This window comes from Triplophysa dalaica, chromosome 10, assembly GCF_015846415.1.
Source record: "Triplophysa dalaica isolate WHDGS20190420 chromosome 10, ASM1584641v1, whole genome shotgun sequence".
Classification (NCBI taxonomy): Eukaryota; Metazoa; Chordata; class Actinopteri; order Cypriniformes; family Nemacheilidae; genus Triplophysa; species Triplophysa dalaica.
This window is the reverse complement of record NC_079551.1, coordinates 10,935,073-10,953,869: the sequence shown is the minus strand read 5'-3', so window position 1 is coordinate 10,953,869 and position 18,797 is coordinate 10,935,073. Positions and strand designations below refer to the sequence as shown.

Sequence of the window (18,797 nt, the reverse complement as noted above, 5' to 3'; positions counted from 1 at the left end):
ACTTTGGCTTGTTTTTCGAGATCATATCTCGTTGGTGTGCTGTCAGACCACCAAGGCGAACAAAATACCCTGCAGACTTAGATTTGTTCTATCAATCAGATAAAGGCAAGCTGAGCAATTCAACAGCCAAGGTTTTCTGTTTAATTGAAGTGCTAGGCAAACACCACCCAGTGCGAATCGAATAGTTATCATTGCCCCGATGTGATCAACCCTCCGCAAAATGTGAGTCAGTATGCGTACCTGCCCAGCGAAACGGTTAAGAGCCGATTTGCAAGGCAAACAGCATCTGAAAAACTGGTAATTGGTTCCACTGGATTTTTGTGGTTGGTGTTATCTGAAGCAAGAGGATTGGAGGTTGTGGGACGGAGGGAGGGTTTGGAACAAGAGAAGGATAACTGCGCTATACTTTCAAGCCAAAAACAATACCAATAAAAAACCCAGAGCTGGGAAAGCTCATAATCCGCAGCAGACACACCTTTAGTTTCCGATAGTTAAAGAACGCAAACTTTCAAGACTGCTCGGTGAGAAACAACACTTGAAGCATAGGTTTGAAGTTGTTTTTAAGCCTCAGATCGGATCTCATAATGGTGTGCTAGTGAAGTGAGTGCCCTTCAATCAGTGGAAGAGGGTGAGAAGTCTACAAATGTCATGCGCGAGGTGTGAGAAATAGGACCCCGGTCTCTCCGCAAGGGGTCTTGGTTTGACTGTTATAAATGGAGTGTGTTATCCGGTTCGTATCACATTTGCATGAGACATTTGGAGTGTTTGTTCTCTCACTAGTCAATAATAATAAACATGTTTGCATTGCATAGATTTGTGGGGGGTTTGTAACACTTGGTGTTCGTGTATGTTGTTCAAGTTTAGTTTGACTTTTAAGGTTTTGAGAAAGCAGTTTTGTGTTTGGTTGACCAGTGCTGTAAATCCGATTGATGACCGATACAACCTCTGTGTGTCACATTTAATATAACCCTTCTAACCAGCCAAGACTGCGACAAGTGACGGCACATTTTGTCAGTCACTTGGTTTCTATTTAAATAGTCATGAGGGTAACATTGCCCACAGTGAAATCTCATTGGTTTAAAGTCCTGTTCCTCATATCTGTATGTTATGTTTTTTATATATTTGCCGAGGGGCTGTCGTACGATTAATCCCTTCCAGAATAAAAGTTTGTGTTAACATATATGTCTGTTTACTGTGCATATTAATTTTGTATTTATAAACGCATGTACACATTTAGAAAATATTTGCGTATTTATACAGTACATATAAACACCAAGATGTATATCAAAACACTATGGTTTTGTTGTGCGATATCATCATTGGTCCACTTCTCTTTTCTTTGCTTTTCCTCCCTTTCTTTTCTTTTTCCTTCCTCCCACCCTTCCATCAGCTCATTCCAAACCATCGCTGATTTTCTGTGTGAAGTAGAAAAGCTGTTTTCTCTGCCTGCCAATCCCCGGTTCCTAATCCAGTATTGGACAGCGATGGCTTTTGCTCAGCCTCACAATGGGAGCCACCATGCTAAAATGAGCCACTTCAGAGCTGCTTTGTCAGTAACTCGCCAAGACAGTCTGCGCAGTCACCCGACTTCCTAGCATTCAATGGGGTTTAAGATCTTTGAAAGCCTCTGATAAAAGTGAGTGGGCGAAAGTGAGGGATGTTCTTTTCTCGGGTGGTTTAATGAGGTTGTGACGGCAGTGACAACCCGAAACTCACGGCTCTGTAACCAAACCTTTGCAGAGGAGTACCTGCTAAACTTGAGCAACTACAAATGTTTCTGTCCTGGGAATTCCTTTCAGTAGTTATTTGGAGATGAGGCTCTGATCATTCTTGCAGAACTGGCCGGGAGGGAGAGAAGGCTTTTTTTTTAAAGCAAGAACACACACACACTCGCACGTTCATTCAGGTCCCCTTGAGATCATACTGACACTTCCTTTCCACCCACTCTCCAGTGTTCCTCGTCTAATGTGCCTTTTTACGCTAAATATTTCATGAGCAGATAATTATTTCATGGATGTTTCTTCATCCGCAGCCCATCTGCGAGGATGCAAGTGGAAAACGGTTCTGTAGACATCTCGGAAGCTGTCATCGCTTCTCTCTCGACGTCTCTCTTCCCTCAAGCCGATTTAAAACACTGTGTCTAAAATAGCAACTCCAGCCATGAGCTGGCGACTGGCAGATCTCGCTCTCTCTTCGACTCTTTTGACTTCTACTCCTTTTCTATTTGATAATTTTTGTTGCTGTTTGTTTTGCTTTTTTTGTTCTTCTTTGTATCTTTCGCTGTTTTTCTGGTTACTTTCATTGTTTTGCATTTCTCTGCCCTTTTGATTTTCTCTTTGGTAGTTTGTTTTTCTGATTTGTGCACTTGGGAAGTTCTCTTGTACTGTCGCTCACACACGCTCTCTCTCATACACGCTCTCTCCTCAAACCAATTTTATACAGCGTGTCCAAAATAGCAACCCCAGCCGTGATAGACGAAATGATCAGTAGACGATTGGGACAGATTTAATTTCTCACCATTGTTATGGGATCTGGTTGGCTCTCTCTCTCCCCCCGTGACCTCCGTCAGAAGATAATCTCCAGTAATTCTAGGCTAGCCCTCTGCGACTCTTCTGAATTGTGATTGACTAGGCGCGTTACCACATGGCTGTCTGCGTTTCTACGAGCCTCATTCCCCTTTGGCCAGATTAAATGGATCAGTTTTGGATTTCAGGATTCACGCTCCTCCTGCCTGACGCAGCGTTTAAACCAGAGGTGGGCAAACTGTGGCCTGCTGGCCACACCCGGCCCCCCAAGCAATTTCATCGATGTATTCAATGTATGTAATACATTCATAAATGTATTCAATAAAAATTACGTTTCAGTTTGGATTTTGCTAAAAATTACAAATTTTATGTAATACATACAAAATTCATTAGATGAAAAGACATGCACTAGCTAGACGGACGGGTTTTAACACTGCATTCGTGTCTCGTATCTTTAGAAGCAGAGGCGGAAAAAGTGTTGTGAGCTTTGTTTACTATAGCATTACATGGCAGCTTCTGTTATCAAAAGCTCGTCTTGTAACACTAAGAAAGAGATATGGCTGTGGTGTTAGGTTCTGCTGTTCTGCAATTGGTCACTATTGTGGAGATATTTTACTTTCTCTTCTTATAAGTCCGACTTGGCTAAATGACGGAGTGACACAGACTGTGAAATGGTTCATGTCATAGATGTATTTGAAGAGTTTGGTTCCAAAATGTAAGAATTTTTAGAAAGCTATGTTTTTTTATGGTGCCTTCCAATAAATATCAATCAAATTGCAGTTGGTTTGTTTTGATTTAAACCACAATAACTAAAAAAATACAGCTAATCATTTAGTCATTTAGCAGACGCTTTTTTAATCGACACAATAAAAACATGATAACATTAAAAACTTGATTTTTGCTTTTTTTTTTTACTGAGTTCTCATTTTTTAACCAAACTCTCCATATAGTTCCCGTATTGATACTGGTGAAGTATGGCATGGCTCTTAGCCAATCAGATTTGAGAACCAAAATAATTGTACATTTGGCTACTAGACACGCTCGCATGTTTAAATGATTGAGGGTCAGGGATGGTATGAAACCCCCCAACCCTGCAGACACGCACAACACATTGTGGTGTGTGTACCGAACTCATCCCGTCTGCTGTGCGCCTGCAGCTTAATTACTCGAAAGCTCACAGAGTGTCTGACCTCTACCGTTCGCCTAATTGAAATTTAATTGAATTTCGCTTGTCTAGACTAATTAAGCTCCTACTGAAACCGCCAATCTTCAGCCAATGGCTGGACGTTCCCTTTCGGAGAGCGAGACCTCGGGAGAATGGAAAGCCCAGAGGAGGGCAGGACAAAGGCGGCCATTTTAGGAAACAGCTGACAGACTGGGAAACATGTTTAAAAATAGCAGTGCAAAGGACTTTGGGTTTTAATGAGGAGAGAAATAGATAAGTGTACAGATCGAGTTGGTACACGCCTGATATATTACTCATTGCTGGGCACGCTTTTTCACCTTAACTGTGGTATTGATTTAGATATGGTAAAATGTGTTAAAAAGAAACTGGGTGTCCTGCATTGATAGCGATAGCTTGAAGGAATTTAAATGAGCTCAAATACACAAACATGGAGTCATGATGAGTTTTACAAATGGCATGAATTGAATTGTGTGGATTTGTGCCAGATTTTCCTGCAGTGTTACTTGTAACTGCTGATCTGAGATTAATGATGTGTTCGTGAGATAAGGATTTGGCACAGTCCCAACTGTTCTTGGGATTAGTTCCTTGCAGTCCCGTGACCCGAAGCAAGAATATGATCATGTCTGTATGGCAATACTGGTTCGGTAGAAATAATGGCACGATTCATTTGCTGCTGTCAGGGGTTAGATTAGAGTTATGATCTCATTAGACTTGCAGAATCTAGTCGAGAACTAAAAGTACAGCATGACCTTGAAAATGTGTAGATTTTAAAAACTAAATCATGGCCACATTACTACTATAATGAACAGCAATAACATGTACCCAAATCATTGGTTTAACAAAAAGAACAGTGTTGGGCATGTTCCTTTTAAAGGGGTCATAAAGCGCGTTTTTTGTGTGTCTTTGAGGTGTTATAAATTGCCCATGCATGTATTAGACACATAAAATTGCACAAATAAAGTGTCGGAACAAAAGATACATTCTATGTAAAAGTGAATGGTCACTAAGACCTGCCTGAAACGTCTCGTCTAACCACACCCCCACAAATATACGTCAGTTCGTGGTATGATTTGACAAAGACCACCCAAATGTATACGCATGTAAGGTGGGCGTACCTGTCAGTACAATTGCTTGGGAACCTGATGTTCCAAATATGGTTCCAAATGAGGCGTTACTTTCCGTCACACGCTTACAGTATTCAACCAATCACTACGCACTGGTTAACTGGCCAATCATAGCACACCTCGCTTTTCAATGCGATGAGCTTTGTAAAAAATCTGCATGTTTCAGAGAGACGGGGCAAAGAAGAGATACAAACATGCACGGTATGTGTAAAATACAGTGTTTTTGCACCTTAAATCGTGTATACATATTGCATAACATCTAAAACAAACAATAATATTAGTTTAAGCCCTGTCATATGTTACTAGTTACTTCTCACAATTAGTAATTGAGTAAGTTAATGAGTAACATCATTATAAAAGTAACTATTTACCAGGGAATATAACTTGTTACCTTTTAATTAAAAAAATCATATATTTAATATTGGGAGCATCAAAGATATTTGACAAATGTTAAATGAATGAAATGGAAACTAAATAGAATATTTCTTTTTATGATGAAAAAAAACTAATCTACACAATTTATGGGACTATGTGCAAGACACCTACTAAATTCAATATTTTACATATCAACATATTATTATTATTATTATTATTACAAATGGAAAATATTATCATTACTATACTGTATACTATATAGAAGTAACCCTTCCTTTCAGAACAATAAATCACAGAATAAAGAATCACAGAATAGTTCAGATATATCGTGATCAGTGTTTTATCCTTGTTGTACAAAAAGGTATAATTCACCCAAAGATGACAAACCTTAAATTTACCCACCCTCTTGTCATTTTAAACCTGTATGACTTACTTTCTTCTGCAGAACACAAACGAAGCAATTTTTTGTATATATATTTTATACATGCACCTTCATAATGCGATTATTATAGGATTTTGGCAATATTGCGATTACACTTTACCTTATGTAAACTCAATCGATCTTAATAATCAGATTAAGCTCATAATCGCAGTAAGCATAATCGAAGTAACATATGTGGCGTACGCCGGTTTTAATCGCAATAAGAAGGCATGTTAACACTTTAATCGCTTTTATGCTGCTCTGACCAAGGTGCGCGTTGGCTTTTGTCACGCAGCTTAAGCGCAAATTCATAGTTAACGTGACCGTCTGAAGTTTTACCATAAACGCAACCTACCATCACAGCGCACCAGCGTTGCAGAGGAATTTCCGGTGTTTTGTGTTTGACACAAATACATTTGTGGCAGTTGTGGCCTAATGGTTAGAGAGTTGGACTCGTGACCAGAAGGTTGCTGGTTCGATTCTCATAGCCGGCGGGAAACGAGTGAGGTGACCTTGAGCAAGGCACCTTACCCCCACTTGCTCCCCTGGCGCTGCAGTGATAGCTTCCCTCTGCTCCACGACTTGCTATACGTGTGTTCACAACTCACTGGATGGGTTAAATGCAGCATAGGTCACTTTCTCTTTTCACACTCTCACTTAAAACGAAAAGTAGCACACACCTACTGTATCTGAGATCATTGTTTTTGCTTCGTATTATAGCAAATAATCCGACTTCTAAAACCTTTATGTAAACATGAACAAAGATGTTTTCTCATGTCAGGTAAACATGTTATCGCGATTAAGTACTATAATCGTAATAATCGTATTATTGGTGACATGTATACATACTCATTGACACCCATTGACTTCCAATGTGTTCCACAGAAAAACTCACATAAAGATTTTGACTGACATGAGGGTAAATAAATGATGACGCAAGGTATTTTGGTGTGAACCACTCCTGTAAAAGGAAGGCATTTTCATGGCAAATCATTTTCTTACGGCAATAGCTCTGATATGAGTTCTTATAAAGCTTGTTATTTTAGCACATGAATCAAAAAAAAAGTTCTACCACAGGATCGTGGTTCTTTATTGATTTGATAAGCTTCTCACTCTTCTCTATTTCTGTCTTTTGTTAGGTACCTCTGCAGCCTGGACAGTCATTCAAGTTCACAGTTCTGGAGACTTTAGACCGCATTAAAGAAGAATTTCAGTTCCTCCAGGCACAGTACCACAGGTGAGCTCTTATGTGCCGATTTACTGATCTCAGCATGTGGAAAGGTTTTGATTTTTTATGAATCTCTGACCACAGGCTAATAACTGGCTGGATGTGTGTTGAATTAATGTTACTGTAAGGTAATACAGCAGTGTGATATCAACATTGTGAGGTGCTGTTCATTTGAAGGCGCGATCACTCCGTTACGGTGAATAAAATGCTGGAGGGAGATTAAGTAGCTGTACTAAAATTGATATTATTAGTATTAAAAATATCAGTTTTATTAGTATAGTATTTCTTCAACTCTGTTCGACTTTGCTGCTTTATGGGAGGCCACCATGATGTTGACTTGGTTTCGTATTGGTTGATGGCATTGAATTTTTTTCAACGACTGAAATATGAATTCTATAATAATTAGTTATATTGCATAGTGATTATCTTCATTTTAAAACAAGTAAAAAGTACAACTATACAACCATATATATGTATATGTAAAACAATTTATACCATATAACTATATACATATAGATCCGATGTGATCACAATTGTATTCTTTTGTAGTCTGAAACTGGAGTGTGAGAAGCTGGCCAGCGAGAAGACCGAAATGCAGAGGCACTACATCATGGTGAGTTCAGTCGACCTCTTCATTTTCATATCTGCCCGCGCTTCAATAAACCTCCACCCCGGCATGCAAGAATGCTGGCTTTGAAAAATGCGAAAGGGGTCTCGTGCTTGATTTCATGTTACGGGGTGTTTGGTTAACCTGAGGACACGCCAGCGGGATGGAGGTTTGATGGATACTACAAAGTGAGAGGGAAGGTATGCGAGGCAGAAAGAGAGATGTGGATGGAAACGGCTACGGAGAGAAACAAAGATCGGACACAAGCACAGACTTGTAAATAATGATGGGGGAACAGCGATTCTGAGCTCGCAGTCAGCGGATAGCCCAGAAGGCTATATTTAGCCCGCTAGAACTGTCATGTACACTAGGACTTGTTTCAACAGCATGCGTTTATAGTTTACCACATTTTCCTCTCCCTGCTCTTTAATGCCCTAGACAGACTGCGTTCTTTTATGTCTTTGTTTAGCGAATGATTTATTGTTGATGGGCATGAAATACTCTTCAGAGCTAATTTGAGAACCTTTGCAATCCAGTATTGGAGATAAACATCAAAGAACACTACCATCCCTTTTTTCTTAATTTGTCTTTTTTTCTTATATGTCCATCAGAATTTAGACGGCGAACACTGAGCATTTTACATTGAATAAAGTGAATTATTATTTTTGCCATGCCATTTTGCGACAATTTACTTATAATGAACAGACATCCGCTGCCTGTCGGATAATTTGATTTAAGATTTTGTGTTAAGTATTCCTTATGTTACGTGTGCATGTTAATCGAAGCATCCTGATGTAGGCTTTGACAAGCTCCCGACTCCACGGTCAATCTTTCATTGTTCCCCCGAGTACGGTTGAGACCAAGGATGAAAAGATGTCTCGACTTAACATAAAAATGATCTGTCTGATTTAAACCGATGCACTCCGCTCTACTAAAAAACGTTACTTCCACAGATTGCCCTCTCGCCTACAGAAAGAGAGAGAGCGAGAGAGGGAGAGAGAGTGTAAGGAAAGAGAGATCTGGAGCGAAGAGAAAAGAGGAGAGAGATATAGTTGATTGAAACACAGCAGTACTGAAAAAGAGGAGAGGCAGATAACGACTGATAGAGAAGATGAAGAGGAGGTGAGCAGACAGAGTGAGTGAGTTTAAAGAGACAGTCTGCCATGATTATAAGGTCGGAGATGATAGAAACAGATGCAAGAGTTGGAGAAAGGGAGATGAAAGGTGGGAAAGATAAGACGCATTAATAAATAATGAGTCCTTGTAGGATCTTTTTAGAAAATATATATTCGCTTAAACACACGTTCAAGGAAATGAAACACACGGTGTACAGTAGATGTACTGTATCTGACACAGTAGAATAGTTGATAACATTCTGTTAAAAAAATAAATAACGTGCGGGTTATATCAGCTAGACGAAAGTCATTCAAACTAGGACTTTCTATTCTATATTCTGTTCATGGTTTAGATTTTTCTTCGTTTCATGACGTCATGATGGAGGCATGTCATGTAACAAAATCTGAAATATGTATTTTTATATAAATATCCAACCAGTGTGACATTAAAGTACACGTAGATGAAGACACCCTGGTGTACTCCTTCATAAACTAAACGGCCTGAGTCAGATGTGTTTGACTGAAAGTAAGACCCGTCCACACTAATGCACATTGGTTTGAAAACTCGCCTTTTCCTCTCTGTTTTTGCCTTCTGTCCGTCTGTTCTGTCAACGGAAATAACGTTTTTTTTTTAAATGCTCTCCAAAGATTTTAGCACCATCTTGCAGTGCAAGAGGTTGTCCGTTTAGAGCTACCATAGAAACAACATGAAGAATTCCATGTGAGGGGATCTGCGGTGTATGTAGATAGCAATGGCTCATTCAAAGGTAATAAAAACATAATGCTTCATTATTTAAGGTCTTTATGCACCGCTGAAGACAGAAGGGCTTTTCACACAGCGATTAACCCCAGGTTATCTTCATTCTTAACCCTGCTTTGAACCCCGGGTAAACAAACGTTTCACACTGAAGCGGGGTTATCCCCGTATTTTACCCGGGGTTAGCACCGCTTCTGCAAGGTCAACTCTGCATTGTGGTGCCAAACATGTGCAATGTGAAACAAAGCAGGGGTAGAATGATACCACAAGACGCTTAGCAGCGGACACCTGATCAAAAACTGAACAGCACATACCTCATTTCACATGTGTCCACAGTCACAGAAACTCTGCGCTGTGTAAACAATCTTTTGCGTTTTTTTTTTATTTGAGTAAGTAGCGTCATAGGAGGCTTAAAACAGCCAAAAAGGATTTGCGAGGTGTCATTTTTTTCCCGGTATCTGAACGAGGTATTCAATTATTTAAAGTGACCTCGCTCAAGTTTTATTCAGTCACTTTGACACTGCAGTATTTATATTTACACTTTGGCTTTACACCCCAAAATGTTTCAATTTTATCTCTTTGTGGACTAGGGGAATATATTAACATATTACACATTGACACATTTTGAAAAAAATTGTTTTACAAAATATATTTGTTTGTTGTATTTTGGTTAATGGTATTCTTTTGCAGAAAATGCCCATCTTGATAATTGTTAGCTAATTTCTTGTGGTTTGTATTCAGTTGGAAAATCGTGTTTGATAAAACGGCCTTCTGTAATTTGCTTCACCTATAATTGGGTTTGATATGAATTGGCAGACTGTGAATCATTGCTCCGGTTTGGAGTGCGGCCGATTCCACACCCGCAATTTCTCCCTGTCTGTCAGGAAATTTGCCAAGTAACTAGTTATTCAGTATCGGATTTAAGACGAGCCAGAAACCGAGCTGTCACTAATAGCCTTCGTGGCTGACGTATAATGTCACCTTAATATCTGTCTCGAGGAAATGTAATAAGATTTATGATTCAGCTCTTTATGGCGCTTATTAAAGCAAATACATACGTTCAATCTGTCATATAAATGTTGCTTTATTAGATGCCAGCAGCCCTTCAAAACCAATGAAATAAAGTCATACAGGTTTGGAATGTCACAAGGTCCGAGCATGCACAGGATATCTATATAGATTTAGGTAAGAGTCCGACTACTCAGCAGGATATGTGTACAAGAACCGGATGGCAAACAACTGCCGGGTTGAAAAAGGGGACACCTAGCAAAGTTCGCCCCTCGTTAGATGGGCTTAGATTAATATACGCAAAAAAACACGCTCGCTGCGAATCCGGCAGGAGGAGAGGCTTTGTTGAGCCTCTGCAGCGCTGAGCCACGCTACATCCGCCACATGCCGTGCGCAATCTGCTCCAGACAACATGCATTCAAGGATTACGTGCACATACACACACATCCGTGATGTAGAATAAGAATGCAGTGAGATTATATAATGATGAGAAACGGCGACACGTATATTATATGATTAAAATGCATCTTAGACCGCTGATATCTAGAATAACAACGCAATCGCAATAACCATTACTTCTCTAGTTAAATTCTGACATTGACCTGTAGAATCGCATATGCCATGTAGATTGCAGTGGTATAGACTGGTGAAAAAAGGCGGCAGTTATGAATGGAAGCAAATGATGTTTTCATTTTTGGGTGAACCGGCCCTTTAACCTCATATCGACATTTCTGCACGTTCAAGCACCATCATTAGATATGATAATGCTTTAATCCTGAGATTAAACCCGGTGAAGGTTTGATAGAAGAGACTGGGTCAAAGACACACATCACAGACGGGTAATGGACTTTACTGAATAATAGAGAAGAAGGAAGGGATTAGGAAGCAGGAAAAATAGATAAGAAGAAATAAAAAAGCATGGCTGGAATTGAGCTCTTCGCAGTGTAACTAGCGAGCGTGTGAGCGTGACAGACAGTTTGAAAGAGGGTCGACTGTGTCAGATTTCATCTACATCAACTGCTCGGCTGCTCATCTGCCTGCTGAAATAGACTCAGAAACACATGCTGTCTTCAACCCTCCGTCTTCTGGTTTCGCCGAGTCGTTAGCGCGCGTCAGGCCGCTGAGGCTTTAATTTGATTGATGACGATTCACTCCTGTTAAATTCATCACGCCGCTTACTTATGCTTATGCACTTGTGTTCCTACAGTACTATGAGATGTCCTACGGTCTCAACATCGAGATGCACAAACAGGTAAGAAAACAAGTCAACGCACTTTCCACTATGTTTTATTATGTACATCTTAGGCTAGTAAATATGTTTACGGATATTTTAGTGTTGAGTGCATGTGTAAATGTCAACCCTGTTAGTATAATGTACAGTGCTTGGTGCTGATTGGTCAATACCTGTGCCACAGTCACGGTATTCTAGACGTTTTGTTTGTAAGTTCATTGTCGGGCACACAAAGATTAGTTGTGCGTTTTCATAATAAAATGTTTTAAATGGGGACGTGTGATTAATTATCGTCCATATCTGTATCAGCCGAGAAATCTATCATGTTTTAGATATTGAACGATAATACAATTAGGAAACTAGGCATCCCTAGTTTTAAATAGAAATTCTCATTAAAAACAACCACAGTGAGAACCGTGTGTACACAACTAGTTTAGTACAGTTTTTTTGTTTATACTGCTACTATACTACAAGTATAATTACAAGTATACGCAAGGCTCTTATAATGTTAAACTTTCAAAAAAACTATTAACATCTTTACAAAGCGACCTGACTTCTGAAATACCTGAGAATGAGCTTTATAATATGAACATGCAGATCACTGCACCCCTGCATGAGCACTGCGGGTGAGCAAGAAAGCGCAGAGTTATCTTGTCTAGCCTCAAGTGAACCACGCCTACTTATTTACATTCCACGGAATACTCGGAATAGAAAAATCTCTTACGGTTGACATTTTATTCGGCGGTAACGGAATATTCCGTCATTCTGCCCAGCCTTACTAAAAAGTATGGAGATAAATTCACTTGTTGTATACTGTAGTTGCTTGCAGAACAAACAAAAACAATTGTATACTAGTGATGTACTTGGTTTTCTTAAACTTAAAGCTTAAATACACATTTATCACCTAAAAAGTTTAGTCAAAAGTAATACAGAAATATGCATGATAAATTGTCGGCCGTATCTGTATAGGCCGATAAATGGTCATTTTTAATTTTATAGGTATCAGACGATAATACAATTTAGGCCGATATATTATAGCGGATGAATGATTAATAATTTCCTATGGTTGAACCATTTCAGCTGCACACTGCTAACAGTTAAAATACAGTACAGTACTGTCTTTCTGTCATGATCCATCACTTACTGCTATAAGCAAAACATTGGGTCTCATTCACTAATAATTGCATAGATTGTGCATATATACACGCATATTTGAACCTCCCACGAAAACTTTCCGCCTAATTCACAACACCTGCGTAGGAACATAAATTTGTTCTGAACCTTGCCCTAATTTTAGTGAAGTTTCTTTCTTTAGAAAAATTGCATAAAAAACACCCAGACCATTCCCATATTAGGGCTTTCTGCCAAACATTTCCTTTTCTTTATTTTTCACACTTTTACATAATGTTTTATAAACTTACATATTTGACATGTAGTATAGTTGCAGTATAAACAATAAAAACGGTAGGAAACTAGTTATATACTTCACTAGAAGTGTACTACGAAGTGTACTGTTTATCAGCCAATATATTGGTTATAGACTTTCAATGTTCAAGACTTATCGGCCAAAATTTACATATCGGTGCAACCCTAGTTTTAAATAAAATGATCATTAACAATTACCATTTATCTTCCGATACAGATATGGCCGATAATTTATCACTCATCCCCATTTAAAACATTTGAATTTTTTTATATTTTTATAAAATAATTGTGCACCAGGTAGTGTGCACAAGGTAGTGTGCACCAGGTAGTGTGCACTAGGTAGTGCGCACTAGGTAGTGTGCGAAAATATTTAGACAGTGAAAATATTTATATCGGTTTATCCCTAGTTTTAAATAAAATTACGGACAATTTATCGACTGAATTTTTATAAAATAATTGTGCACTAGTTAGTGTGCTCTAGTTAGTGTGCACTAGGTAGTGTGCACTAGGTAGTGTGCACTAGGTAGTGTGCACTAGGTAGTGTGCACTAGGTAGTGTCTGAAAATATTTATACAGTGAAAATATTTATATCGGTTTATCCCTAGTTTTAAATAAAATTACGGACAATTTATCGACTGAAACAGAAATGGCCGATAATTTATCACTCATCCCCATTTAAAACATTTGAAATATTATCGATTTTTAAAAAGTACTATACTAGATGTGCACTAGGTAGTGTGCTACACTTCGCAGTACACTACTGGTTTAGTGCACATTTTATTTATTTCACAACAAGTATACTTAGAAGTAGTATCAATAAATATCAAGTAAAATCAGTATATCAGTAAAAACTGTTAATCAGCCGGATTTATCAGTTATAGACTTCTAATGTTCAGACTTATCGGCCAAAATTTACATATCGGTGCAACCCTAGTTTTAAATAAAATTATCATTAACAATGACCATTTATCGGCCGATAAAGATACGGCTGATGATTTATCACTCATCCCCATTTAAAACATTTTACTTATTATATCTATTTTCAGTCTACTTTTTATGTAATATCCATAAAATGAATGAATATTTGGCCCATACTTGTACTCAGTCTTTTGATTGCTTGTTGTTGTTTACACTTTGGATTGATTAGCCTACTAAACACTTTTTTCACACAGTTTTATAAACTTACATTATTATCGTTACTGGCCAAAATTTACATGCAACAATTTACGTGCATCCCTAGTTTTAAATAAAATTGTTATTGCGTTTAATGCATAATGTTCTGTAAACACAATATGACACTCCCTTACAAAACGTAGATATACTTATATAGGTCATTTTAAGTGAAATAGGTAAACTACTATCAAAATACCAATATATCAATATATTTTCACTTCGATACACAACAAGTTTAGTACAGTTTTCTAAATAATTCAACAAAGTTCACTTTTGAGAACACTTCTGAGGACTTGGAATCTGATTGGATTCATTTCAAAAGATTTCCGGGAGACACATTAAAGCTTTCTTTCATGGTTCACCTGGAAACAGCACGAAGCTGTCTGATCTTAGAAGTAAGCAGTCTTGTTTACAACAGTTGGAATAAGAATCATCACGATCAATTAAACGATTCATCAAATGGTTTTATTAGGGTTTTAGGGAGGAAGGGAAGGGCAAGGGCACAGTCAAATTATTCACACACACATATATGGAAGTCTCTTTCATTACCATCTCATTTCCGGTTCATTTACAGGAGCAGCCTCTCTCTCTCTCTCTCGTGATTTTGTCCATGATTGTGTTCTCCAATGATATTACACTGTGTCAAGAGAAAATAAGTTCATCGATTGAATTCAGGTCTGATCATATGAAACCACCACTGTACAGTATGTGCTAGTGTTGAATACAGATCTACTTATACCAGACAACACCAATGTATTTGATGATATTGTGCACTATAGTTCACAAATAAAGCATTTTAGAAACAGTCATGGGGGATCAAGGAAAGATCCCGGTAGGTAGTTAAACCTGAATGCAGACCAACTCATGTTGGTCCCCATCCCCATGGGCAATAAAAGCATGTAAATCGTACAGAACAATATTTTTTGAAAATCTAAAAATGCAAAAAGTTTTCTATGATCTTTAAACCTATGTGCAGTACATAAAATATGCAGTTTGTACAGTCTAAAATTAATTTTCGCCTATGGACTGTCCCAATGGAGATAATAAACCGTGCGTGTATGTTTTTTGCGCATGTGTGTGAGTTTTCTAACAGTACTGTCTAACAGCCCCTCTAATGACTCTGGCATTATGATCACAGGCAGTGCAGTGGGGTGTATGTGTGTGAGAACTGCCAGCTGTGTGTTTGTGTGTCAGGTGGGATTTACGACATAAAAAAAGAAGAGAAAAAAATCAGCAGGACTGAGACAGAAATATAAAGCTTTACACACACACTCAAACACACACACCTTTAAATTGATGCCCCTGAATGCAGCTTTGGTCTTACCAACATGCCCTCTCTCTCTCTCTCTCTCTCTCTCTCTCTCTCTCTCTCTCTCTCTCTCTCTGTACCTCTCCTCTCTCTACAAACATTTAAAGGCAAATATTGAGCAATGACTCTCTAATCACTTATTGTGGTCACAGGCGCAGAGGTATTCAATAAAGCCCTCATTTACCGTAGCTCTCATCTGTCACACTGCTTTTATCCTCTCTCTCTCTCTCTCTCTCTCTCTCTCTCTCTGTGTATGAGCGTGTTCTCTCTTACATTCCCTCCTTCTCCCATTTTGGCTAGTTCTAGTGCTCTCTTTCTCTGGGCAGGGCGCCAGCATCTCTTCCTCTGGCACTCTGCCAATATCACCTCTCTCTCTCTCTCTCTTTCTCTCTCTGATTGATGGTCCTTCCATTCGGGAAAAAGAAAGAAACTGAATGTGTAAGGAAAGGAGAGCAGTAAAGCACCCAAAATAAGAGACACGCAACGGACATGAGCACACACAAAACCTACACAAGCAAAGGCTCATGGGTAATTAATGTGCGGAAAAACATTTACAGGGAAGGGGATGCATTTCTAGTACACAAACATAAACACACACACACGATTCTCTAAACAAAAGCTTTCTAAGGGGCATGTGTGCAAATGTCCTGCAGCCAAAACCGGCACTGTTTATTTTTTAAGAGTTGTGTTTAGGATTCATTATATTTTAATACGTACGTATGCATACACATGTCAGTCCAACTTAAATATTATATTCACACATGAAATAATAGAACATAAAGCCCAGAGCAGACTGCATATAGTGATGGAAGAAAGGTATGGACACACATGGACACACACAGATTCATGAAGCCAAATATGCAAATGCAGAAGCGCATACTCATGAGAATTCCGGGTAAACATACACACGCAGCAGGACATCTGCACCTACCCAGGACTTTTTGATCGAGTGACAAAACCATTATGCTAAAAGGTTGGCACCCTGGGACTTCCACACAGATACCCCCAACACACACACGTCTTGTCTTGTTTTCTTCCTTCCTTTCTTCTTTTCCCTCCCTCTCTCTCTGTTCATTCCAAACCAGTTACATCACACGCTGTCGCAACCTCATTATACACAAATGAGCTCTGTTTCACACACACACACACACACACACACTCTTAATCTACAGATGTTCAGTTTTGCTGCTACGCTGTGTCCTGACACAAAGGCGAAGAAGCAAATACAGTTTTATCTCATTTATTCCTTATGATAGATAGATAGACAGAAAGACCGACAGACAGATAGACAGACTTGCATTAGTGTGTGTCTGAGCATGACTGAACCCTATTATTAGACAGGAATAAAAGCATGAAAATAAAGTAAAAATCAGTTAATAACTGAAGGTGGATGGTGACTGAATTGAATATGTTGATGGAAAGTGTTTGTTTGTGTGTGTGTGTGTGTGCGAGTGTGCGAGTGTGTGAGAAAGTAATTAACTGTTCATGTGTGGCAGCATGTGTGAAACACTTGTCTGTCTGTCTGTGTTGTTTTTCTTAGTGAGACTATAATTAAACGTGTGTGTGTTTGTGTGTACGTGTGTGTTTGTATGCTCTGTTGCAAGGAGATTGAGACTATTCAAGCTTTTCAGCCCTGAAGTACTTTCTCTCTCTCTCTGTTTCTCTCTCGCACACGTGAACAGGGGAATGGCTGAATGAATAGCACCGAGTACACAAACGCACACATGAAAATAACAAAGGATGTAACTTGATTTTTGCATGTTGCTCGCTCGTGCAATAGTCGCTGCCACAATGCTAGAGAGTTGTGGGTGGTTGCCAGGCTGTTCTAGTTGGTTGCTAGGGTGTTGTGTTGAGTATCCATGTCAGAAGAGCCCATGCTCTATGATATGCTGGTTTCTTGAAACCGATCCCTCCTTACGATCTATAGCAAGGTTATTAATGTTACTAAAATAAAACTCTTAAAACATTTCTGCTTATTGAAATCAAATCAAATATCAACCTAAAAATTGCTGATTTTAGCAAAAAACAAACGTTATGTGACCCAAACTTCAGGTAGACTTCTGCAACGAATCAATAACTGTTGTGTAGTTTTAAATATTTTTTTTACCATTAATATATAATAAAGCTTTAATTTGAATAAATACCAATATAAATTAATTTGAAAATAAATTGTTATAAGATCGGTTCAGATCGGAAGTTAACTTGGTCAGCGCGGGCCTCTATAGCAGCATAAATAATCAAATACACATATTTAATGAAATGTATTTAAATAAATGAAAATGTAATATTTCAAATATAATAAAATGACAAAAGCATATTAGGAAAATGAATAAAATAAATTTCATTATTAACAATTAAATAATTTAAAATATTGGTAAAACTGAAAACAAAACTTTATTAAGTCTTCACTATAGTATTTTTTTCCCAGAAAGGGTCTGACAAAACAAATAGGTAAAGAATGAAGAATGAATAAGGAATAGTGATGTTGAAAGGTTGTTTAAAGATCCTATATGAATTCTACAATAATACAATAATGCTTGAATAAGAATTGCTGTTTTTATTGACATGTTTTACATTTAAATTTGGAAAAAATAAGATCTGGGGTGACTTTCCTAGACTATGACTTGAGATATTCTGAAGACTCACTTTCAAAGCATGTGTGATGTAGAAAACAGATCAAGATCTGAGAAGTGTACTGTGGCATTAATGAACACATGGCCATTTTTATTAATTGATATAAATCATAATTCTCAATTGCACTATGTCACAAATTTACTATTCACTGTAAATCTACAGCATTTCAATAGTAATACTTGGCTAGAAAATGAGTATTACAAATAATCCCCTTCTGAAAACACAGCCACATTAAATGGCCTTCATTTCATTATCCTCTCGCTTTGAGTTTGTGTTCAGTGTTACTTAGATATCATTGTTATGACTATAATCTATGCTAAAACCATTTGTGCTTGGAAATTGAGAGCCCACTGTGTTTGTATTAGTTTATCACTGTCACTGGTTTCTCATCTAATGGTGTGTGTTCTCTTGTAGGCAGAGATCGTGAAGCGGCTCAGTGCTATCTGTGCTCAAATCATCCCTTTTCTCTCTCAGGAGGTACGCTGACAGTGATTGACACCTCATCAGTGTTCTGGGCTCTTCTCTCTCTCACACACACACACAGACACATACACACAGACACACACGATTCGCCCTCAGTACACCATGCAGCTTTTAGATTTTAATGACCTCGTTTCATCCCAGACTAAACAGGAACTGCTGATATCCTGCGTTTTTTTTCGGCGATGCGAAAAAATTG

The 18,797-nt window shown here is 38.4% G+C and overlaps 1 protein-coding gene across 3 annotated transcripts in view; it reads left to right on the top strand.

Moving 5' to 3' along the window:
• Window positions 1-18,797, top strand: part of tle2b (TLE family member 2, transcriptional corepressor b) — a 33,376-nt gene that overhangs the window by 2,288 nt on the left and 12,291 nt on the right. For 2 of the 3 annotated variants that reach the window (XM_056758293.1, XM_056758292.1), the window contains exons 2-5: window positions 6,771-6,868; window positions 7,409-7,472; window positions 11,554-11,598; window positions 18,533-18,595. In XM_056758293.1, the coding sequence (XP_056614271.1) occupies window positions 6,771-6,868; window positions 7,409-7,472; window positions 11,554-11,598; window positions 18,533-18,595 (270 nt within the window). Of the gene's footprint in view, window positions 1-6,770; window positions 6,869-7,408; window positions 7,473-8,419; window positions 8,589-11,553; window positions 11,599-18,532; window positions 18,596-18,797 lie in introns of those variants that run through there. The other variant, XM_056758294.1, reaches the window with a different exon arrangement.